Source organism: Pleurodeles waltl, chromosome 5 (assembly GCF_031143425.1).
Source record: "Pleurodeles waltl isolate 20211129_DDA chromosome 5, aPleWal1.hap1.20221129, whole genome shotgun sequence".
Taxonomy (NCBI): Eukaryota; Metazoa; Chordata; class Amphibia; order Caudata; family Salamandridae; genus Pleurodeles; species Pleurodeles waltl.
In genome coordinates, this window is record NC_090444.1 from 886,017,124 (window position 1) to 886,043,386 (window position 26,263).

At 42.1% G+C, this 26,263-nt stretch overlaps 1 protein-coding gene across 1 annotated transcript in view; it reads left to right on the forward strand.

Annotated features, from left to right (window-relative positions):
• The window catches only part of EGLN1 (egl-9 family hypoxia inducible factor 1), a 167,687-nt gene that overhangs the window by 64,192 nt on the left and 77,232 nt on the right, over positions 1-26,263 (forward strand). Inside the window, exon 2 of the mRNA XM_069234990.1 lies at positions 8,324-8,443. Coding sequence (XP_069091091.1) covers positions 8,324-8,443 — 120 coding nt within the window. The remainder of the gene's footprint in view (positions 1-8,323; positions 8,444-26,263) is intronic.

Below are 26,263 nucleotides of genomic sequence, written 5' to 3' on the forward strand. Positions count from 1 at the left end.
TACATTTTGTTTTTCTTGTGATATGACTACCTTCTTCAGGACTTTCAGAACTTCCTTGTTTTGGTCTTATACGGTCTATATTACATATTGATTGTAGCCTACTATTTTTCTACACTTTGCTGCAGACGTTTCCATAGTGTCAATGTTCTTTGAACATTCTTATTTCTTTTCCTGACTTAAATCAGTTTATGCTTCGTCTTTATAGAGCTGTATCTCCTATACATTTTGCTTAGTCTATTATGTAGACTTTTTATTATTGTAACTCTTTGGGAGTTGATTTACATTTTTGCACTTGCATGTAAGACTTCCTCCCCTTTCGAAAGATCGTATCCTTTTCAGGGATGATACTTCACCTCTGTGAAGATATTGTATCTGTCATGTTTGGTTCGTCTTTGATGCCTCATATAGGTACAATTGTTTTCATTTTTCATGACTACTTGTTGTTGAGTTCACACTTAGAGGCGTGTTGTCATTATATGTATTCATCACACAGATTCTTTATTAAGAATCTAGTCAATTTTATAGTTATCATTGCGGTCTTTTCCAGTACATTTTTGATGCCTCTTATTCTCTATAGTCTTATGTTGCTGTTGCTTTCCCCTGCCATTCTTCTTTGCGTCTAAACCCCCCTCCCTCCTAAAAAAAATAAAAAAAAAAAAAAAACACCAAAAAACAAGTAATTACATTCCAGGACGAATATGTATACATATATTGGTGTATATATGTGTGTTTGTATGTGTGCACGTTTTTCATAAATAAATATACGATTGGTAGTGCATAGGCGTTGGTTCTTTCACTCCTGCGTCAGTGGATATATATTTTGAGCATCCTGATGTTTTTATTATATTTGCTACTTTTCCTGCTGTTAAAGTATTTTCATATGCCAAATGATTGGTATTGTTCTCATCATTGTGGTCAACTGCATGTTTTCTCTCCTCTTGATACTCTTTTTAAGTTTGCCCCGTCATGCAGATCTGACTTGGACCTCCCTTTTACACAGTAAGAGGTTGTGCTTCATTGCAGGTTATGCTGCTCTGTGTTTCCACTAGGTAGAACATGTAACTTTGGTCTACATCCAGCACTGGATGGATGTATATCCACTTGCTCACTTGGTGCTACTGTCATGCAATCATGGGTAGTTCTTCACAACATTTGTCTTTATGTTCACAATGCTGTGGTCATCACCAAAGGTTTCTCAAACTGTTCGTACGTTGGTTTCATTCCATGGAATGAGCTAGTAGCTTCATCTTCGATTCTGTTGTTCGCCTTTAATACTGGTTGCTCATGTTCACAGGGCTTTTCTCCATTCCATGTTTTTATGGTCCATGACTCCTTTTCGGTGGGTTAACCCAAGGAGTCCTTGGTTGTGCAATATGCCAAGGATCACATACATTCTTATGTATGCCGGTCTTTTTACATTTCTCTAGACTGCTTGTGGTTTAGCACATCATTTGAATTGTTTTGCTCATGGATGTGGTTCTACCCATGTTCTTACCATTTTGTATCCCCTTTTTTGTTAGTGTTTTTTTTTTTTTTTTTGGGCCAATCCTTTTTCCTAATGAGTATTTTATTTTACTCGTAGGTAATTTTTCGAGTACATAGCCTATTTCTCCAGTACTAATCAGTTTTCTTCTGGATAAAGGACTTCACTGTGGTTTAATCGTTGATGGCACAAAATTGACATGCTACTGTGGATGAGCTTGTTTCTATGCTCTGACATGGATGAGCTTCTTCTGTGCTTGCATGCTCTGTTGTGTACTTCACCTGTGGTTACTTCTACGGGTTCAGAGGTTGTAGGATGTATTTTTACTGTCCCTCTTTTTTCGTCTTCTCTGGTCCTTTTGTTCTCTACTGCTTTAACACAACTTAGATGATTTACGAGGGTCTCTGTTCGCAGTCCCTCCTCTGTTTTTTTTTTTATACTTTGGTATCTGATTCTAAGTTAAGGAGATTTCTCTATCAGGTGAACAAATTACTTACCTTTGGTAACAATGCATCTGGTAGTGAGAGGATCTAGCCGCAGATTCCTTAACTACCCTCCTATCCTCCCTGCGCTGCGAACTGAGTTCCTCTGTTGTCTCAAACAATTTCATTTTGGAAATCTACACCTCGAATTAAGAATTCAGTGATTGTCACAAGGGTGTCATTTGTTCGAAGCACACTATTACCATTGGCAGTTATATGTGGCTCCACGTTTTGAGCACAGAAAATAGTCACAGAAGAAACTGACGTCAGCGCAAGACTTATATGGACTCCATTGACGTCCCATCCAGCGGATGCTGTCAATACAGAGTTGCACAACTGTCTCTACCGACACGCAGACGTACTATGGGGGGAAAAAAGCTTACGGATCCAGGCTGGCGCCTGGGGAAGACTCTTAAGTTAAAGAACCTGCAGCTAGAACCTGTCTCTACCAGATACATAGTTACTAAAGGCAAGTAACTTGTTCTTCTGTCTGCCAACCAAAAGAAAATGTGGACACAAAAGACATTTCCACTCGAGGGGAAAATGCTGCGATCTTTCTTGCTTGAGCTGGGTGTGGGGAGTGAACTCACCATTAGCAGCTTCCATGTTATCTCTCAGCAGCCTCCCACAGAGACCAGATGCTTCCTATGAAGTCATTATGAAATAACCTTACATCTGAAAAAGGTGATTTTACAACATTGAGAATGTCTGGAACTGATGGTGCTAGGACAGAATCAGAGGTGGGTTGTTTGCGAGCAGCTTGGGAGCGATGATGACACATCTAATGAAGCCTCACACAAGAGAAGTACAAATGAAATGATTTATTTTCATGGGCAAGCCCATTATGTACAGCCACATTCTTCATGCACATCAACTGTGTTGTGCGAGGAAAGGAAATCTAGACATCTTTATAACCCTGTTGGCTCCCCAGAAATAGTTATACGTCCAGTTTAAAAGAAGTGGTTTATTTGACTAAGAAGTGTGTAACCTAGAATGCTATTTATGTTGTTGTGTTATTTCTCTATACGGCGATGTGTTCTAGCCATCCAGTCCACCCAGATATTTTGCTTTTTGATCACCTGTTTTTTTTGGCATTTTTACTGTGGATGAGCCTCACAACTAGTGACTCACCCATGGCAAACTCATGGTAAATGGACCGCACATATTTGCTACCAGCCTCCGCCTTTTAAGATAGGCCACTGTGATGGAGCAAGTGTAAGGGGTACTTGGCTGGTTACGTGTGTGCACTCTTGAGGGTTGCACATGGGAAACTGTTGTGTGTAGCCTGGTAACTATGCACATGTAGAATGGCGCAGTGGGAATTCTGCAAGATTGGATTTTGACCTGGGCTAGGCCTCATAACGCTAGTGTAGAATATACGTCGGAACAACGCATGCTGGAAAAACGCATGCCTGAACAACTAGGTCGGAACAACAACCTCGTTGTTACCACTAATGCCTTAACGATTTTTCGTTGTAAAGACATTAGTGAACGGCATGCATGGTTACAGCATGCGTCCCCCCTTGCCCCCACCCCTAAAAATTACCACGACCCCCACCCCTAAAACCCCCCCAACCCCACCCCTAAAATCACCGCAACCCCTCACCCTGCCCCTAAAACCACCCCACCCCTAAAGCACCCCAACCCCGCCCCTAAAACCTAAACCACCCCATCCCCAAATACCAAAAATACCCGACCTCCACCCCTAAAACAAAAAATACCCAACCTCCCCACCCCACAAACCTAAACCACCCCACCCAAATACAAAAAATGCCCGACCTTGCCCCTCCCCACCCCTAAACCACCCGACCCCCACCCCTAAAACTAAAAATACCTTGACCCCCACCCTGCCCCTAAAACTAAAAATACCCCTCCCTCAAACCTAAACTGACCTGACCCCACCCGAAAACAAAAAATACCCCGACCCCCCCTTCTCCCGCCCCCAAACCGCCCCTAAAACTAAAAATAACCAGACCCCCTCCCCTAAACCACCCTGACCCCCAAAACTAAAAATACCTAGAGCCCCTGCCCCAAAACCTAAACTACCCGACCCCCCCACCCCGCTCCTAAAACCTAACTACCCCGACCCCCCCGCCACTAAAACCTAAACTACCCCAACCCCCCACTCCCAAAAAGTAAAGATACCCCGACCCCGCCACCCCTAAAACCTAAACTACCCGACCCCCTCACCCCTGCCCCTAAAACAAAAAATGCCCGACCTCTCCTCCCCACACTTAGACCACCCGCCAAAACTAAAAATGGCCGACCCCCCCCACCCTCGTCCCTAAAATTAAAAATGCCCTGACCCCCCCACCCCGCTGCCCCTAAAACAAAAAATGCCCCAACCTGTGCCCCTAAACCACCCCCACCCCCTAAAACAAAAAATACCCTTACCCCCCACTTACCTCCTCCTTGATTGCGTTGTCCTCCTCAGCCGACTCCCCTCTTCTGTGCCTTAACCACGCATGTGTGTGGTTCAGCACAAGCGTGGTTAAGGCCCTGAACAAGGAAGTCGTGGTTAACAAAAGCGTTGTTACGCTTTCGTTTTCTGTGACTTCGTTGTTCAGGAGTTGTCGTTGAGGCTGCTTTCCGCTAGTGTACACTCAGAGGAAAGGTTAGTGTGGTTTACTGTCTTGTCTGCAGTGACACTCTCACCTGTGGGGAAAACTGCTTTAGTGCAGCTTCGCTTCCCATTGGCCTACAGAGACCAGTGACTTGTCGAACTTGGGTGGAATCTGTATGTCAAACCCAAATATGAAATAAATGATATCTGTACAACTCATGGGTCATCCAGGATTGTCATATTTCTTTGGCTCAACTCTGGATCAGACCCTAGGCCTTTTTGCACCCTGCTGTACTTTCCTCTCTAGCAGCAGGAAGAAGTGCCACCCAACACGAAGGGAGTAGTTAAAAGTACTTGACTCCGCTCCTGAGGAGGAAAGGGTTGGGGATGAAGGATCTGCATCATTCAGTCAGCTCTCACACTAGGGATTGGCCAGCCCAAGCCCACTGAACAAAGGAGAGAGACCATACCTCTAGATCCAACACAGGAGGGGGCTGCTTTTGAAGATTTGGTGGGAAAGGCCCTGGCATTGATGTCAGTGAGAGATGGAGCTAAAGCCCGTAGAGCAGACTTCTGGGTGACTCCATTTTTAAATGTCCAGCAGGCTGTTAAGGATGGTTTGGACAGGGGTGGAGAGGTGATGTGGAATCCCAGGATAGGCCAGGGGTGCCTCACCCCTTAAAAGGTCTTGCTTGCGCAGGGCGGGGACAGATTCTTGTCTTGGTTGTGACTTTCAACTGGAAGCATTTGATAGGAGGAACCTCTGATGCCCATCTACATTAAAGACTAACTACAGTTGCCCCAGGACCAGGGACCAGTGAGGCTCTCCCTAGTACCAGGGAAGCATGGCACCTTTCACCACTAGTTGGGGGGACTAGACTTCTGCACCAAGGAGGAGAGAAGCTCCAGAGGAGAAAAAAGGAGAAAGGCTGGCGCAGGGAGCCTGGTGAAAGTAGCTTCCTGTGAAGTACGCTATCTTGGAAACAAGGAAGCATAAGGAAATTGTTCCAGGTGGCCAGGACTCACCAGTAGGGGCAGAATGAAGAATGAGCCCAGAAGCATGCAAAATACCCCAACGGGTCAGACATATCAGCGTGACAAAGAGATCCCCCCGCTTTCCCCCGGCTGGTTCCTGGGATGCCCCATCAACAAAAGAGGCAAGCAGCAGTGCTTGGGTGGGGCCGCTAATATAATATGCAGACTCCAATGGGAGTGCCCCATAATTTCCTGCGGGACTGGAAATTGTCAAATCCCACGTCTACAGGTTGTGGTAGACTCCGGATGACTGGGCCACCACAAATCATACAAAATGAATGCAGGGAAGCTTCAGGACCCCAGCAACCTTTTTCCCAGGAGACTCAATACATTTTTGAATTATTGACCATGAACTTGCAGGGTCCCCAAAAGGACAACCCCAGGATTTTTCATTCAGTTCAAGCACTACACAGGTTGGAGCATGTGCCTTACAGCTGGGAATGCAGTGCCCTTTAGGGGCGAAGTCTATGGTTACATGTTAAGTGATCAAAATGGGGTGCCCTCTACGGGCTGTTTTTACAATTATCTATTCAATGGTTGGAAGTATATACAAATGAGATGTGAAGTTCATTTAGAATGCTTTATTGAAGTAATGGTGACAGGGACTATTGATCAAAGTACATGTGTTTTTTTTTTTTTTTTTGCATTAACAAGTGCGTTTAACAGGATTATTATTGATTGTGTGCCTATACAAAATAATGTATTAAACATGTTTGTTGACCGTGAACCTTTTGACCAAGTCAATAGACTTAACTGATGTGTTTATATGACCCTTTAGGGAGTCCAATGTGATTACGCAATATCAACAAAGGTATTTTCACCAGCCTTATGTATATTTGTACATTATTATTGTATGTAATTGAGTAGTGTGTGTAATGTACTTTTTCTTTCATTTATTGAGTGTTATTATTGCATGCCAGCGAATGGGGATTACTAGCCCACACCACTTTCCTTGAGAAGGCTTTTGACCAGTCTGCTCCACTGCATTGAGTCAAGCGCAGCAATGGGGTTTTGGTTCCAAGTGGAGGGCAAATATGGTCCCTTTACTTGTCCATGCCACACAACTAATGGGCCGTTTCCTGACCGTCTACCTTCTGCTATTTTGAATTTTGGGCTCTTCTCTGCGATGACCAGTCTCTGTGAAGTAGCTGTTTCCTCTTCCATTCTGCAATGTATTATTATTCAGTATGCATGCCCTTCTCTGGAAGAAAATTTTACTGGTTACATAATGCACATGACTCATTGACGTGTTACAGAAATTCCAATACGCCCATACTTTGCGGTTCTCAGCGTAGTTGAATACCCTGGTGCAGACATGTCCTCCTCGACAAACCTCACGGTTCAACACATGCAAATACATTACATAATGAACCTGTGTTTATTTAGGGATTTCTTCATCCCTGGCAAACATACAGTTGCACTCCCAAAACGGTTCCATAGATTTTTCGGAGCTATGCACATACCTGGGCTAGTCCCTTATTAATTAAATTCATGAGCAGAGTCCAACATGCCTTAAAATGCAGTGATTTAAGACCTGGTCTCACATTGATAGCAGTAATTCTTCCGGTCAAAAACATTGCAATTACTTAGTAATAAGTTTGCATACATTCCTGAAAGTAAAATTCTTCAGTACAAGTTCGAGACACGCAGAGTAAAACAAGCTTTGTCAAACCATTATGTCTTGCTTTGTCTGTCTTTGTTGCTTTGCTACAACAAATATGGCCACCAGCGATACTCTGGTATTGACTTTGCCAGTCCTTGTACAATTGCGTTGCAAGCCTTTGGAAAGACAATGTCCGTGTGGAATGATATTTTGTATGAAATATTATAAGCTATTGTAAAATACCAGCCCATTTCAATATACACTGTATCAACACTTTGAGATCTAGACAGACTGGTGGTGTTCTCCATTGTAAGAAAATGAATCTCAGTTTGGTATGGTGGCCGTCTGCTGGGATGGAGTGCTTATCGCCTACCCTTTGATATTCAATAAGAGTTCTAATTTTACATGATTTTCTCTTTCTTTCCAGTGAAAAGTTTTTCCTCAATCGGGCAGTCTTAAACTATGGTTCTTGTTACTTGAAGATTACATTTGTAGCTCTTATATTTTTTGGTGGTGTTGAAAAGTCATTGCTTTCTGCAAAGAAAAAATGTCAAATTGATCTGTTTGCAGTGGTCCACATTTTATATTTTGTGATATCAAGTCTCTTAATTACCTTTGCCCGATTTTGATTGTTGACTTGAAAGTTAGAACTATTACACTACACCTGTTTCAAGATTATATAGACGTAATGTAAGGGTTCTTCTCCATTTGGAGCTAAAAGATTAATTAGGGAGCTGTGGTACTATCACCCAACCTTCTTTCATTTGTGCTGCTGAAGATATTTATTTTATTTGTAGTATTTCTAGTCAGTGGGTAAATGGATTATAGTGAACGAACTGTAGCCTTCATATATTGAAAATATGAAGTTTTGTCTTTTGGCTGTCTTTCCTGTCTGAAACGTCAGTGAAATACCAGAATTAATCCTCTTTATTACTTGGTGTTCTTGCATGGGTAATGCAAGAGTAGAGGGATAAGTAACATGAACGGTTTCACACTGGTGTTGTTCGCACATCTTTAAGCAAGAGTTGCGGGCCTTAAATTAGATTAACTAAATACGTTGGTATGATTTCATTAAACAAATGAGTTGAATATGATTTGCAGTAAATATACTAACACAACCAAATCCTTGGCTCATATGAATTTTCTTTTAATTTCAGGCAATGGTGGCATGTTATCCAGGTAATGGAACAGGATACGTTCGGCATGTAGATAATCCAAACGGCGATGGAAGATGCGTTACTTGTATATATTATCTCAATAAAAACTGGGACACCAAGGTATGTACTTATCTGGTTTCTAACTGGGATGTCACTGTCTGCGTTGGGCTTTTTGTTTATCTTTTTAGCAGTAAGAAATTAACCCTTTCGCTGTCAGGCCTTTTCCCCCCTCAGGTGCCCGGCCTTTTTTGGCTATTTGGGGCAGTTTGCGCTTAGGCACTCATAACCTTTTGTCCACATAACCTACCCACACCAAATTTGCGTCCCTGTTTTCCAACATCCTACGGATTCTAGAGGTACCCAGAGTTTGTCGGCTCCCCTGAAGGAGACCAGGAAATTAGCCAACATACAGCAAACAATTCATTACAAAAAAGAAATGGGGCAAAAAAGGGCTGCAGAAGAAAGCTTGTCATTTTCAGGGAAAAAAACACATCAATAAAGGGTTAGCGGTGCTAAAATTACCATCTTCTCAGCTTTCAGGAACAGGCAGACTTGAATCAGAAAACCCAATTTTTCAAAACAATTTTGACATTTTACTGGGACATACCCAATTTTTACTATTTTTTTGTACTTTCAGCCTCCTTCCAGTTTGTGACAGAAATGGGTGTGAAACCAATGCTGGATCCTGGACAGCTAAACATGTCTGAAAAGTAGACAAAAATCTGAATTCAGCAAGGGGTCATTTGTATAGATCCTTCAAGGTTTTCCTACAGAAAATAACAGCAGAAATTAAAGAAAAATATTGAAATTGAGGTGAAAACAGCCATTTCGCTCCACGTTTTACTCCAACTTTTTCCTACCATGTCAGATTTTCAAAAGCGATATACTGTTAAATCTGCTGGTTTCTTCTGGTTGCGGGGGTATATAGGGCTTGTAGTTTCATCAAGATCCCTAGGTGCCGAGGGCCAATAAATGAGCTGCACTTTGCAATGGGTTTTCATGGTGTATTTGGTATACAGCAATTTTGTTTGGTGAAATATAAAGAGTGAAAAATAGGTATCAAGGAAACCATTGTATTTCCAAAATGTGCACAAGACAAGGTGTTGAGAAGCACTGGTTATTTGCACATCTGTGAATTCCAGAGTACCCATACTAGCATGTGAATTACAGGGCATTTCTCAAATACACGTCTTTTTTTACACACTGTCTTACATAACACTTGTTCTGCTATTCTGTGTTCCTCCAAGTCTCCCGATAAAAATGGTGCCCCGCTTTTGTGGGTAGGACTAGTACCTGCGACAGGAAACTCAACATGGACGCATCACCTTTTTACATAGAAATCTGACGTTTTTTGGAAAGTGCCTAGCTGTGGATTTTGGCCTCTAGCTCACCCAGCACCTAGGGAAACCTACCAAACCTGTGCATTTTTTAAAACTAGACACCTAGGGGAACTCCGGATCGGGTAACTTGTGGGGCTGTCACCAGGTTCTGCCATCTAGGGAAACCTACCAAACCCAGTCATTTCTGAAAACTAGACACCGAGGGAGTCCAGGGAGGTGTGACTTGCGTGGATCCCTCTGTGTTTTCTTAACCAGAATCCTCAGCAAGCCTCAAATTTAGCTAAAAAATCATTTATCCCTCATTTCTGTGTGGGATCACCGCACCAGCACAAATTCCCTCCCACCCAATGTTCCCCTCAGTTACCCGCTAAAATTGATACCTCGCTTGTGTAGATGGTCTCAGTGCTTGTGCCAGGGAAGAGACAGAAACATGTCGAAAATGAGAGGGAACCAAAGCAAATCCCAAAGGGCAATTTGAAAGAAAAGAAAAAAGGAAAACTTTTTTAGGCTGACAAGAGGGCAGAATTTTTCTCGGTATAGATGTGACAGTGCTGTGTGGTAATAATTTTGTGGATTCCTGCAGATTCCGTAAGGTCCCATCGCAAAAATGTGGGGAAAATGTGTGATTTCAATCAAAGTTGGAGGTTTGCAGGGCATACCCCCACCCTCATTTTTTGGGGGGGGGAAAAATATTCCCTGGTCTCTGGTGGGCTTTCTGTCCCCCGCCCACCCCCACCCCCCCACAGATACAGATGCGCCTTACAAAAATAGGTTGGAATGGCCAACAATAATGAGCAACCCTTGCCCAAGGATCTGCCCCCCAAATAAAACAAAAAGCACACATACCAATTCCTGGTGCCTAAGTGGTTTCTAAGGGGTCACTCCCCACATGAAAAATGGTTGTCTGCAAGCCTACATTTACCAAGGATTCATCTGTGATGACCCCTATACCCAATTCCATAGGCCTTTCTCTTCAAGTACCTTCAATGTCTTGCTCCTTAAATCCTCTGGGTTTTGATGTCCAATGTGAATGTTTCTCACATGAAGAGGAAAATTAATCTTTTTCTATCAAGTCTGAGGAAGCAGTTTCTTGAGCTGCTGTGCAAGAACAAAATCCATGCCCGGGTTCCAGATCACTGTTACTGAAGGCCACAGACCCTGTGTAGTACAGTTGTGATATTCAGCTCTAGTACCTCAATTTATGTTTTCTCTTTGCTTGTGAACTTTACACAGTAAGAAACCTGGGATGCATTCTTGGGTTTACAAACACTGGTAACGTAGGAAAAGGAACCTTGCCTACCAGTGGCTAAAGCCTCTAATGAATGGTAGTTATCCTCAAACAGGGGACTCCTTTTTTGTAGGTTATGTGTCCTCATCCTGGACTGCTTTAGCCGTCTCCACACAAGTTTTTCTTCTCTATGAAACTAATTTAGCCGCAGATGGATGTTTGTTCACCCTACGCCTACTAAGGAACTAGATTATTTTCCTATGTATGTCCAAAACAAGTTCCAGACATGCTCCAATTCATAAACGTTTGCATTAGACACTTGGTGGTCAATGAAGAAGTTTTTATCCGCTGTCGATCCACCTTCTGGTGCATTGTGGTTCTCCAATACCCAAGGTAATGTTAATCTCTTTTGGACTTGTGACTCCCTGTTGGCAGAATGCCAGCCAACTTTGGGGAGTTTTTCCCCATGTGCCCTGTGGAAGCCCATATGACTTCATTTTCTTTTGGCTGTCACTGCATATCCACCCTATTTCTGGGACCTACCCAGCTTCTTTCAAAGTACCCTGTTTAGAACCCCACGTCCAGCATATACCGGCTTTTTGTTGAGTCTCTTCTACTTCAAGGGAGACAGACCCTGTAGGGAATGGAGGTTATCCGGAAGGGTAGACCACCTTGTGTCATCTCAGCAGACTGTTGTGAATGTGCTCAAAACAAGGCACCATCCTTGTAAGAGACTTTGCTGCTAAGTCTTGTTCCTTGTTGTAGAGCATTAGAAAGATTTGGAATGCTTCTGTAGGCCAATGTTCTATAGATAGCTTCCACGATTTAGAAGAGGTCACATCACTTGTATGTTGTCCATAACTGGGCTAACAATATGTATATATCACTCCAAGCAGAACTTAATAGGGACATCTCAGTTTTCAGCTCTGTACCATGTGCTCATGGATGGCTAATGAGAGGGTGCCAGTGAGCCGCAGACAAATTGACAGCACATTAGTGTAGCATCCGAGGCCTGATAGAAAATCTAAAATCTGTAACATTTATGGTGAAATAGGAAAAAAGTGATGCCATACAACTAGCAAGATAAATCCTCATCTGCTTTGTAAGGCAACAAGAGCCGAGAATGAAAGAATGCTTGGGAATGCTCCCACCCTCCGAGGACCAACTCGGGGAATGTGCTGTGCCTCCCAGTCTAAAGCTTGCAAGATGACAGTGACACAAGAAAACCAGATGAAGAACAGGGGAATCAGGCCACTGGACAGTGAATTTGGTGTGCATGGTATTCGCAGCGAAATTGAGCAATAGTGAAAGGAGGGCAAAAGCAGAGCAGCATACTCTGCTGCAGGTATACGCTCCCGTTTGATAGCACACTCTACAAACCTGCATAACATAACCGGCCAAGATAACCCATAATTTCAGAAAATCCCACCAGTTTTTCAGACCAGACTGGTACTCTATGATTAAAATACAAAACTATTATGGGCAACCCTGGGAACCCTGCCTAGTACATACAAGAACAAGACAGTGTCCCCTCTGGGAGAGGTTTTAAGCTTTCACCTCCTAGGCTAAATGTTATGATTCACAAACAACCACTTGGAATCATAAAGTTAATTTGATTCAATTCAGTACTTCAAATCGCATTACAAGGGCTTCAGGAGCAATACAATGAAAGTGAATAGTGTTCAGTGGAAAAATAATTGTGGTGTTGCTGTACAAAAATATATACAACATATATGTACAATTGTCTCTAGGGGTGATAATGATAAACTCTCAGCAAGAGTCAAAATTGGAGTACAATACATATATTATAGTAAATCATGTCAGTCCACTAGTACATTTGCCGACATTTCATTGTGGGGGTCATCATTAGGACAATAAAATAATGTCAGAAACCTGGGAGAAAGCAGAGTTAAACTAAATAACATGCACCCTAATTATAGAAGGTGTATACTGGGAAAGGCCTACCAGTATAGGGGAAACAAAATCACCCAATTACCCACACTAGATCAGGCCATTATTGCAGAGTCTGCAAAGAATGAAAATAATTATCAGACGTTAACCTGCTGTCTTGTATCTCACTTATACGCATTTCCAAAGCATCTGTATGCTGTGATTCCCAGATATACACCAAAAAGGATGGTTACTGCGGGGGAGGGTTTGTTGCAGAATAAATTATTATAAATCAACAACTGTCTTATACAGGCGCAGTCATAAAGAAATGGAATAATCTGGGCCTTGATGAGGAGTATTTACCAAATGTGGGGGAGTTTGGTGACTGCAAGGTGCTAACAGTTGACCCAATGTCAAGTCGCCCAAAAATAAAACTGGTGGCCAAGAGGCTAAATACATTAGAAACCCATTGCGCTACAGAGTTTTCAATGTTCAAAAAAAGGACAATGAATAGTGTTTGAGATATCAGCAAAGATGTTTACAATCAACACATATTGTTCATGTCACCTAAAAATTATTATGTGGTGATCAAGGAGTAAAGGCACAAAGGTTAAATGCTCTATTACAGTGGTTGTCTGTCCCGCTCAAATAGCGTGCGTATTGTACTAAAGGATGGCAAATAGTATGGGAAACTGTCACATCATTAGAATAAATAGTTGGGAATCCATGAGTGATAAATAGTGCATGGACAAAAGAACGAAAACCTATTACAGGCAAAAAGAGAGAGGGATCAGCCTTGCCTATTACCTCTCTTGATCTTTACTGTAGGGGAGGTCCCCCTATTAACTGGATCGGTGCCCATTGTGAGGCATAGAATATATAGACCCCACCCCTGAGTCTACCTCGATCCTGAATCTGATAAGTGTAGCCATTATCGTGCCTCACCAACTGTCCCGGAAAACTTTTTCCACGCCTACAGACGTTTGAACAGCAGCTTTATGGTTTTTACTTGTCAGGTCATGTGGAGGACCTTTTTTGGCATGGTCACTAATAGATCTGGTTAGAATGAGTCTGGTCTGCATGAACCAACAGCAACAACTCTGCCTCCTGTTTTTTTGGTAGGACCTTGACAAATATCCTCTTGTCAACATTCAACAGAGAGATTGAGTGATATGACATATAGGGTCCTTGTTTGGATTTGCAGTCAGGATTATTGTTGCTCCGACTCTGGGACTAGTTAAGGCCGTAGAAGATTTTGCTAACTAATGGGGCTATGAGGGAAGCAAATTAAAGCTTTACCTACCTTAAGGTTTTTCATTACTGAAAATACCTCTACCGCTGACGTGGGCTCTTCTGCTGATGGAGGGTCAGGGAAGGGAAGTGGGCAGGGGTACAGTTTGCAGATATGTACTGACTGCTGTTGGGGAGGCCACATGTGTTGTAGGGGTGGAAAGCATAAAGTTTACCTTAATCAGTAGTTTGGGTTTCTTCTTCAGCATTTCTGATCTCACCAGTATATCGTCATCCTTGTTCCACCAGAGCTCATTTGCCAATAGAGCTCAATAGTGCTCTGTTGACTCCTTCATGAAAGTTTGCACCAACCCTTGATAAAATGTAGTTTGCTTTAATACTTGTGGTTGTGCAACTGATCCCTATTAAAGGCCAGTTATCTCCCTTTCTACATAGGTTTGCTTTATGATGTTGCAACAGGGCTATCGGCTCTCCGCTAGGAGGGAGTTACTGTAGCTTTCCTCATTTGGCAGAAGTGGCTAGCCTCCTTGATAAGCGTCCCCCTTCCAGCTGTTTTTAATGTATTTCGCACCACCCTTGGGTCAAGCTCATCTGTATTAATAGTGAAGTATTCACTTAGTTTTGCTGGTTTCATGCAATACAATTGGATTATATAGGAGGGAATCATTTAGGCACCAGAGGTCACTTGCTTACCCTAAGGTAACTATTGCTCCATGGCATGCATTTGTTATGCCTCTTTCTGTGTTTAGCCCTCCCTGTGAGCATGGACCAACTACCATATACATCTACTGCTCCCAGATTAGAAACTGTTTTAGGAACTACTTTTTTCTTTGTTGAAGAGTACTTCACATAAGCACTACTGTTTTGACTCGCTCCAAATTACTCTGTAAACATGCCTGTAAATCTTATCTCCAACACACATATTCCAAGAGGCTACATAAGTAATATAGCTGTCTGGAATTCCCTTATCAATTTTGTTGTGGGACCCTATAAGTTCTAAACAGTTGCTCTGCATTCAAAGTCTGAGATGAAATGTCCGAGGGTACCTGTTTGCTTTCGTTCTCTGACTTCAAAGTGTTTTTTCATTTTTTTTTGTTGTTTTTTTTTAATTTTTTTTAACATTAATGTACTGCCCGTCTTCAGTGCATGCTCAGCTCTCTCCTGACTTGGACGCGCAGGGTAAGTCTAGTTTTGTGGAAACACAAATTAATGAGCACATTATATGTGTCTCCTTTTTGTCTCTCTCGCTTTCACAGGTTCCTTCGGCTTGTAAATAATGTGATTTTTCCATCAGTGTCCTAGGCAGTGACACAGATATATGTGCCTAGATGCTCTTTCTTTGTGTTGTTTCTCTCCTATCCAATGTGGTCCTTTTAGTCGTGCTTCTTGCAGTGAAAATGCCATGTTTTGCAAACAGTTGGTTTCGTTCAAAAACAAATATTTGCTGATTGTCCCGTAAACATGTTTTCATTTCACACATGTGCAAGCCACAGAGTGACCTCTGATGCCATTTGTTGTCTGTGAGATAAGCTGCCCTTACTGGGGCGGGAACTCAGCAGTCACCCCTGGGTAGCACTGTCACCTTTCTCACATAAAAATAACAGCCATTTATTTGTACGTTCTGTGAGCTTCTGGGAAAGGTCGGTGACATTTGAGGTCTCTGCTTGCTTTAACCTAATTTTGTAATCATTAAGACAACTGTCTTTTCCTGTAAGTACTGGTTATTCATGCCAGCTTAGCGCTTCTGCTCCTGGTTTGTAGCCCTCGGAGGGTGCCACACCGCAAACCCAGGAACATGCACCGTGGCTGGCTGCGTGCCTCGGACTATGGCATCTCTGGTGATAACGTTGCTGTGGAGCAGGGACCAAGCACAGATTGGTTCTGCTAAATCAGTGCATGTCCGCCTCTTCTGATGTTATGTACGTACTATTTCTTGCCCTCTCCCACTGTCTGCTCCATACTCTAGAGCTCTTTTCCTTGTTTCATCATGCTATACACCACTGCAACTCATTCCTGTGTATGGGCCAACCTGGCAGTCACTTTCACGATTCAGGAGCCCTTGGTGTCTTGCTGCACCCGTGTTTAATTTTAACATGTAGCAATAGCTGCTGACAGCATCACAGCTTTAAGGCAGTGCACTCCTACTCACATGTTCAGTAAGGATAGTCCTAAATGAGATCTGAGACACACTGTTTTTAATATCTTATTTTGAGAATGTTTGCTCATAAGTCATGAATGTGTTCACCGTCGCACAAAAGCTGAAGTGTGAAATGCACTTTTAAATAATCATGGGTTATTCCTTTGTATTTGTCTTTGCGATACGTTGTTTATAATAATAATGACGGTGCAGACTGCCTCTTGAAACTTTAGTATTCGTCTTGTTACTCTAACCTGGTACGAGTGCTTTCGGCCTAGAAAGAATTACAGGTTGAGGTGGCCTTGTCTGGATGAAACATCTAGCCTCTTGCTTATGGAAATCTGTGCTTTTGGAGCTCAACCCACTGAGCTTCTTTAGAACTTGTAATGCAGCTTGTTTTGGGCTACAGTTCTTGTATCATTATTTTAACATATTTTTCACTTCTTTTTTTTTCTGCTGTGTCTCAGTCCTGGCATTCCATATGCCCTTTAATGTTGTTTCTCCACTAATGGTGGAACCATGACTGATTCATGGACTTAAACAGGTTATTAATCAGTAATCATGTAAGCAGTACAGCATGGGTTGCATTGGGTTTTCAGACGTTGATGCATGTGAGTAAGCATTCCTGTCTGTATCCCTGTTTGTGTATCTGAGTATATCAAGACCACGCTATATTTTAAAAAAAAGTTATCCGCTGTGTGGAAATGTACCCCACCTCATCCAGCTCATAATGCCACTTCCTACCATGCCACGTTAATCCACTACACATACCTCCACTCATCACCCCACAATTCCATGGCAAACAATTCTACAACAAGCAGTTTCAATTCAACCCACATAATTCCACTCCACAACGCCTGTATCCACTCCATAACACATAGCTAAAAGACATTAGCATTGAAAGGCGCCTATAGCTCGGATTACTGAGACCTATTGGCTTTGCCAATGCTTGTTGGTTGATTTGGTGTAAAACCGTTCAGTAGTTTGTGAGATATTAAGGACCAAAATATTTGTACATCTGGATGGTGGAATTCAAGGGACTCTCGCAAGAGTACCTCAAATCCACTTAAAATAAACAAAATAGAGCATTCTGGTTGGCCTAGGGTTTTGTTTTTCCCTCTCTTGGACCAGCTTGCTCTAACAGGAGTAAGGCTCCCACAGGAGCGAGCGCTCTGTTTGGCTGATTGCAACATGATAAAAAATGTTTCGGGCAGCCATTACAAGACCCCAGGGACTTAGCCCCTGTCCTGAAAATATTTATTTTCGAAAGGTATATGTGCACAGGGATTCCTGCCCCTCTAGCATTTGTTGGGGGGCCTCAGGGGGTGCGAGAGAGACCTCTCCTGCTCCAAAATAAAAAATCTATATCGTTAATACCAGGATCCTGCAGGACTCCCACAGGATTCCAGCATTACAAGAAAGAACCAAACCGTCTGAAGATTTATATTTTATGAATTTGCAACCCTTAGGTGGAACCAAGGGTCATTGGTATTTAATATTTGGGGAGTGGGGTATGAGTTTGAACCCCAGCCCAAGCTACTGTTGGCCCCGGGCACCCCATTCCCCTGGGATTGATTTCTTTCAAAAAGGGGCGAGGATACTCATTCCCCTTCCCTGAGTCCCGGGGAGCCCATCCCCTGGAGTCATAGTTCTAAAAGAAGGGGAGTCTGCCTGTGTGTCCCCACTTTCCCCTAGATGGTAACCACCCAGGAACCCCAGCACTGGGGCGTGATACTACAGTGTCACAGGGAGCCCATCCCTGTAAACTGTGCCATAAAATAACTATAAAACGTGACCTCGCCATGCATTGTTAATTTCATTCCATATTACAAGATTCATGACCTTTTCTAAGGCATCATTGATGACATCATTTCGACAGCTGAAATGACAATTGATACTTTGAAGGTAGGGGCACAAGTTAGTTACTTGAGATGACTATAATTGGTGTATTTCAGTGGTGGTTATTTCAAAACAGGACATTTTAACTGACATTTTCACCTAACAATATCGTTCCTTTAACGTTTAGCATTTTCAGTTAACTTCTAAGTTTTTTATTTTTCAAATGTACAGTAGGGATATTAATACAATTCCTAACTAACGTTTCGTTTTTTTCAGTGAATATTTGTGGGTGGGTGTGTGTGTGTGTGTGTGTGTGTGTGTATGTATGTGTATATATATATATATATATATATATATATATATATATATATATATATAATGTGTGTGTTTGTATACACACACACACGTATATGTTTCACAGCAAAGTGGTCTAACAAGACAGCGCGCTCTCACTGCCGGTGCTAGTGTAGGGGTTAAGTCCATGCCCTTTATATATTACATGCCAAAAAAGATGCTGCACTCCCAGAGGCTTCCATTAGCACTCTCCTTTATAATCAGCAGTACACATCAGACATCATGACGCTTTTCGACTCCTGTCTTCTCCACAATGGTTTCAGTCTGTCACAATTCGTTATCCTACTGCCACATTTATATATTGAGAGGCATTCTGGGAATTGTAATATCGTGTCTCTCACATTTGAAAGCACTAATTTCATCTATACTGTTAACATCAGCACAGAACTTCCAAGCTTGATTGACATCATGTGAAAATTCAAAACACCAAGTGGATTTTTCACCAATTCTCGGCTGTTCGTGCAAAAGCCTTAAAACAAAAAGTGCTCCCACAACGTTAAAAGAACGATTTTCTTGGCATATTCCTAGTCCATATTTCCTCTTTTAATAGTGAAAAAAACCTTTGTACCCTTTTCTCTCAAGGCCTCATCAGTACCATAGATACGTATTCGGGGGACACGTGCTCACCTTCATCATTGATGAGACTGCCCCTCCTCCGACAGACACACAGCGCATATTATATATATATATATATATATATATATATATATATATATATATATATATATATATATATATATATATATATATAATAAAACTCACACACTTTGCAGCCATTTTCACTTGTTTGAATGTCTGTAAAACCTTGCAGACCTGCTGCCCCTGTTTCATTGTCTGAGACGTGAAACGTTTGTGGCGTTTCGTGCAGGCAAATACAGTAGGTAAAAGTTAACAAATAGGGTTTTTGATGAACTATATCTGTAGCCGAGTAGTACTGCGGTACATAGCAATGACAAGTCATTATCTGATTGGATAATAACTATCTTAATAAAAAAAAAAAAAAGCAGCCATGTTGTTTTAAGGAGGGTCTTAAAAATAGGCAAATATTAGGTTTGATATGTTTTCCCAACCTATTACCACTTGCTGTAAGTGGTAATAATTAGGAAAATATAATTATACGTTTCTATATATTTGTCAAAAACTATTAGAGTACCAAGGTTACTACTAAGGTACACAGTGTACTACAGAGTCTTTCAAATTTAATTTAATTGTCAAGAAAAGTCTATGCATTACCACAGTAATACCTAAAATGTATTGTTACGTTTAAAAAAAATAAAAAATAATAATAATTGATTACGTTTAATAGAGATCTCGGCATCCCGGATCTGCCCAATACCTCACACAATTTACAGCGCGGGACCAAATCGAACGCAGATTTAAGGTCCACGAAAGCCACAAAAAAAGTTCCCTGCTTCTAGGTCCACAGTCTTCCATTTGATCGTACGAAACCTGAATATCTGGTCAACTGTACTTATTTTCTGTCTGAAGCCTGCTTGGAGGTCGCTATGGGCTTGGGTCTCTTCTAGCCATTCTTTTACCCTTGTCAAAACCTGATAGCAGGTTTTATTTTTATTTTTTTAAGATCGTCCAAGAGGCTAATTGGTCTATAATTCGCCAGGGAGGCCCTATCCCCCTTTTTATAAATGGGTACAATGATTGCTCCCTTCCAGGAGCGGGGATAGTTACCACTGGCCAGATTAGCATTTGAAACCTTATAGGCCCCACATATCAGTGTCAGATCTGAACAAATCAGCAGGTATACCATCTAACCCGGGGGCTTTTCCAGGTTTTTGGGGCCCTTTTGCCATCTTAGTTTCTTTAAGAGTAAAAGGGGTCAAACTGCCTGAAGAAGAGGAATCATATACAAATTCAATTCTATTGTTGATGGAAGCGTCAGGCTCATGGCCTTACAGCTTGGTGAAGTAGCAAACCCAATTTTCAGGAGGAATATTACAGTCTGGTCAGATTTTCAGTTTGAAGCCACCAGGGACCAAAAGCGTTTCAAGTGCTTCTCCTTAGCTCCTGACAGCAATTCCTGCCACAGTGCCTGTTCCCAATTATTTTTACAGGTCTTTATTGCAAATGCGTACTCGCATGGGTTATTAAGTGTCTATCTTTAGATTTAATTGCTTTTAGCAGGCTACACTTAGCCTCCCTGCATGCTTTGCCAAACCACCTGTGGTGGGATCCAACTTCAGAATGATTATTCTACCTAACAGTTCTAAAAAAGAGATCTGTCAGAGCAGAAAAAAGATCTTTATGCAAGGCCATAACCTCATTGGGGAGTATGGGCAAGAGCTATCTATTAGTTGATGGGTTGATAGTAGGGGAAACCTTTTTCCCCACAGTTTATTCAAGCTTTTAAAAAAGTCCCATTTCAGAGCTCGCTTGTTGGAGGACACTTTTAATGCGGAGATAGATTCATAATTATTCTGACCGTCTATTTTAGTGAAAAATAGCCCATCATATGTTACTAGAATTGGAGCATGATCGCTATTATATTGGTTGCCTACCCTAGTGTCTTTAATGGCATGCCATATCCTCACATCAATAACAACGTAATCTAATATACTGCTTTAAGATCCCTGAAAAACTAGGGTTTTGCGGGAGAATCAGAGGGAAAACGCCTGCTTCCTGGACGGAGACCATGTGTTATCATGAAGTCTATGACTTGAAGAGCCCTATTGCTGGATTTGGACTGTTTTTTTTCAGGGAGGAATGTTCCATGATACATCCTCTAACTGCGTGATCTCAGAGAATACGGGGTTCGGTTCCAGTTTCACATTAAAATCTCCAGCTACAATAATGAAGTGTGATGCTATGAAATCTGACACCAAGGCATTCAGCGTCTGAATGGTTTTAGACAGTTGATTAGGGGGTCCTAGTCTAGTATAAACATTTACACACAACAAACGGGAACCTTGCTTTTGCTGGATAGATAGGGCCAATATATCATCAAAGTCCACATACATTTCTCTGATATTGCCCAATTATAAGTTCCTTGTCCATATGATAAGGCTCCCCGCCGGAGACGGGCTAGCTTCTTTGCAAAATGAATTGAACCCTTGTCTAAAAACATTGGAAGTACACCAAGTTTCCTGGAACAGACAAATATCAAATTTATCAATAAACTCCCCCCAATCTACATCATCTAGTTTATTGCGAATTCCAGCTGGGTTCCATGTCATAAACTTTGGTGATTAGAGTCTCCTGGCCTATATGGGCCTTTTGGGGGAATAGCGGGATACATGATCTAGCATAGTTCTCCCTAGATGATGATTTAGCCGGGGTTGGATCGGGTGCTGGAACCGAACTCCTAGGGTGAAGGAGCTCTAAGTCTGGGTCACCTTCTACCTGCAAATTAACAATGTGAGAAGATACACTGCTTTCCCGAACAACTGGAGAAGGAGTCAGTCAATCAATATCTGTAGCAACAGCTGTATGTACCGGGATCCCTAGGTTAGTCATCTCAGTCAAGCAAACATGATCCTTCTTGTGAGCCAAGAGAGGAGTCTATTCAGGAGGAGGTAGAGGTTCATCTCTCTCGATTTAGGATCCATGATTCTGGGCGAGGGAATTCCTCCTCAATGGGGAATCATTTACAGGCCAACAGCTTTTAAAGCAGATGTTTGAACCGTTTTGCAGGGGATTTCGTGCCTCCATAGTTAATAAACCCCTTACCAGCTCGGGGGTAGACAACACTAGCTTTATTGTGACCCACCCTCTCTGTATGGCGCTGCGCCAATATTATGTCTGAATGGAAAATGGAACCACATTGCCTAGTGTGCCGTATCCAGTAAGTGACCTTGTTTATAAGTGAGGCACTATCTTCTTGTGCATTGGGTGGTAATGGAGGAACTTTACACATAAAAATTGGATAACCGCTACCCGAGGACTTAGAAAAAGCTTGCACAGTAGTGGGTTCCCATGCCATTTTGACGCGTGGTCGAGGAATAAGTGCAGCACGGGAATAACTCTTTGTGCCAAGGAGTCTAATAGGACTAGTCCGCGAACCTCTGTTGCCCTGGTCTAGATTGCCATTAAGGCAAGCAACACTCTTCTTCCTAACACTAGATTGTTTTGCAGAAGTAGAGATGGTATTTGACTGTCTTATGCATGGGTATAATTTCCCTCGCCAAGCTATTGGAACGAAAGAAGGTTACAACTTCTGTCATTATTGTCTTCAATTCTTTTACCTCTTCTTTTAGACCCATAATAAGAGCGGCCAGTTCCTCCTGGGGGTAAGCTGAAATGGGATGATGACTTAAAGATCGTGGGCTTGGGGTAGAACTTCCCTGTTGATGTGCTTGGTTCTGCAATTCCAGCGGGATGTAGCGATTAGTACAGGGAATATCGTGTACGGTCAGACTGCCTAGAAAAGGAGTCCCTGTGCTTGAGTGAGATGAACATAATCCCCTAGATTTTGTTTGGTCCATCAGTCTGTAGTGTTGGTGACCTCAGGATGGCATCACTGGCGGAAGAATTTTCTTTGCCCTGGGATCTAGCTGTCAAGAAAGGGATAAGAGAACCATTTTTCAACCTTTTCTGGGGGTCCTTCTTCTTTTTACACAACAAGGATTCCACCTCCTCTATCAGGGTATCTGTTTCGTCATTACGCAGCTAGAGGAAGTGTGCGGCATTTGATGTAGCTTAGGAATTTTAGTTTGGGCTGTGCCCACCGGTGGAATCCCTTTTACTTTGTGCTTCGCCATTTAAGCTTGCACTGATATCTGCGGAGCAAGACTAAAAGTGGCAGGCAGCAGTGCGTAGCACGAATAACTCCTACCTTAAAGCTAAGAGGGATTGCTTGGCCTCAGTTTGTCTCAGACAGGCGCGGACGGGCCCACCCTATTTAAAAATTAGCAGTTGGTAAAAAAAAAAAAAAAACATGGTTCATGCTAGATAGAAACACGGTACTGCATAAACTCGTTTATACTAAAAATTTCCATACCTATTTCCACTTTAAGAAAATGGTAATAGGTTGTGAACAAAAATAAAAACTACACTTACCTATGTTTAAGGCCCTAAACCCATGAAAATCCAAAAGTCAACTTAAAGGATCGTGGCTGCCTTATAAATTTGAAAAAGCAGATCTGGCCAGTTAAACACTGCCTTGTTATTGCTATGTACCACGCTATACCACTAACTTACTGTGGTTTACTGTGGCACAATATGTCACGAGGGGACAAATTTGGGATTGTATTGTGTTAACCTTGCATTGCACATAGTGTTGCAAGGGAAGCACAATACTTGTGTAACGTTTACAAAACTACTCTGTATTCCATACGTTGCACTGCTTTGCTTGGTAAATGTCTATAAACGCAATGCAGCACAAGTTGTTGCCTTAATCTGCACACCATAAGCTAGTCTCCCAAATTTCAACTACATCCATAGTTCACTACATCGTACAGCAGTAAACTATACACCACTCAACTCTACTGTATTCCACTATTTGCCCTGCACTGTTCTCCGGTCCACTGTATGACCCCAGTTTACGCTATTGCACTGTATGCTATTCAACTGTATACCACTCCACAACATTCTACTCTATTTCACTGTATGGAACACTAACGCATGCTACTCCACTGTATGCCGTTCCTCTGTACGCCATTTCATTCGACCATATTGACTTGAACTTCACTCCATTCTGCCACATTCCACTACATGATATTCCACTCTACCCCACTCCACTGCATGATATTCTACTCTTCCCCACTCCACTGCCTCCCCCTGCAGTATTTGACTCCCTGTACACAGCTCTACTGTACACACTACACTTGATGCAGTCCAATCTACGCCACCCCACTGTATGCAGCTCCACTGCACGCTATTAGACTATACATTGTTCCGCTGTACACACGGCACTCTACACTATTCTACTGTGTGGCACTTCAGTGTACTCCCCTGTAATGTACGCCAAACCTCTCTACGACACTCCATTCTACTGTTCCATGGGACTCCTCTCCTCTGTACGCCACCCCACTATATACCAGTTTATCACACTGTACTGCACGTCATTCCACTCTCTTCCACTGTATGACACTCCACTATACAGTATTACACTGTGTGCTAATCCACTGTACGCCACTTGCGTGTACTCCACAACACTGTACGCTATTCCAGTGTAGGGCACCCTACGGTATAACATTCCAGTATGCTGTTTGACTTTGTGCAAATCTTCTGCACTCCACTGTACACTTAGACGGTATGGTATTCTGCTGTACACTATTCTACTATATGATACTCCACTATATGATACTCCACTACAGTGTATGCAACTGCTCTACGCAGCTCCACTGTACTACACTCTGTCCCCCCTCTCGAACTGCACTCATAAAAGTATGTCTCACTTTGTGGCACTGTACAGGGCTCTGCTTGAGTCTGTCCACGTACACTCCCCTGCGTAACTCTACAGTCCTATCTGTGCCCGTACCCTCACACAGCTACGATAGAATCCACGCCACTCTATGAAATGATAATTCACTGTAATATACTTTACTCCACACTGTTACATAACTCCAAAGGGCTCTGCTTCACTCTGAGACTACCTCGCTCTACGTCACTGTCCATTCATCCTCTCTGCACAGCTCCACTGTACAACACACTACAGTACTCTATACACCTCCATCCTACAAAACTCTACCAGGGTTTTCCACTGTACCCCCCACTCCATTCTACTATACTGCACTAAATTTTACTATACAATCCTTGACTGTACAACACCTTTATTTTACTGTACGGTACTCCAATGACGGACAACGCACGACTCTGTTCTAAAACAAAAAATCATCTAATTTGAGCTGTCAAAAGGGTTATGAAAGCTATGATTTCCCATGGTGTAAATAATGTGATATGCAAGGGTGTAACCAGTGCATTGCGAAGGTGTTATTTATATTGCCCGTAAACACACATTCCACGTAATTGCAGTGTATTTACCCGAATTCACCATGTACCTGGATGAGAAGGCTACGGATGGGGTCCCAGAGTAACATGGGGACCTCCATGGAATTCAAATTGTGCTTTGGTAATGAAGGATCCATAGATAAGGTTGCCAGCAATATCACTGATCTAGATGGAAACAAACAACTCCGGCTTGGACAAAAGAACAGTGCCAGACCAAAACAGTAAATGTTGAACAACCAATGCAATTTTTAACAACATATTAGACTACAATTCGTGGCAATTGCTAAGCATTGCTCATGGGGTATGGTTGCTTAAGGGGGATAAATTATAGGCCCTTTGGGACTACAGAAACATCCACCTATAGAAATGGACTGAGGAAATGGCAGCCTTTTAATGTGTGCAGGGGAGCAGTGTAGCGGATCAGTGTTGAGTCATCATCATCAAAAAAACTTTATTCAATTGTTTTTTCAATCATAAAAGACATTATACATAAAAGAAAAAAAGCAGTTTTCAGTCAAAAAAGGAGAAAAATACAAAGAATAAATTACGCATAAATATGAATATAAATGCAACAGGTAAAAGTTTAAGAAAATGATAAAGGTTAATAAATAATTTGATTAAAACAGATAAAATATTCTCAAATGTGACGCTTAAAAATCTCACCCATTTGCCTCAAGGCATTGTCTGGCCTTAATCACTGAGCACAGGAACAAGGCTAATCCATTGCAAAGCATAATAGAGGGAAGGGATAAAAGATACAAAAAAGCTGGACGACATTGTTTGAAATACATTAGTTTTAAAAGTGGTATCACAAACATTTTCCTAGACGATAAATGAAATTTACAAAAAAAAAGTATGTGCATTGTATTTTGATCAGAGACATTATTGCAGGGGCATTTTTGCAGTTGTAGAGACCAATCATTAATCAGGGGAAAACTAACAAGGCGATGGAAAGATTCTAGTCTCAAGCGCGAGTCACCCCCGAACTAATATAACTC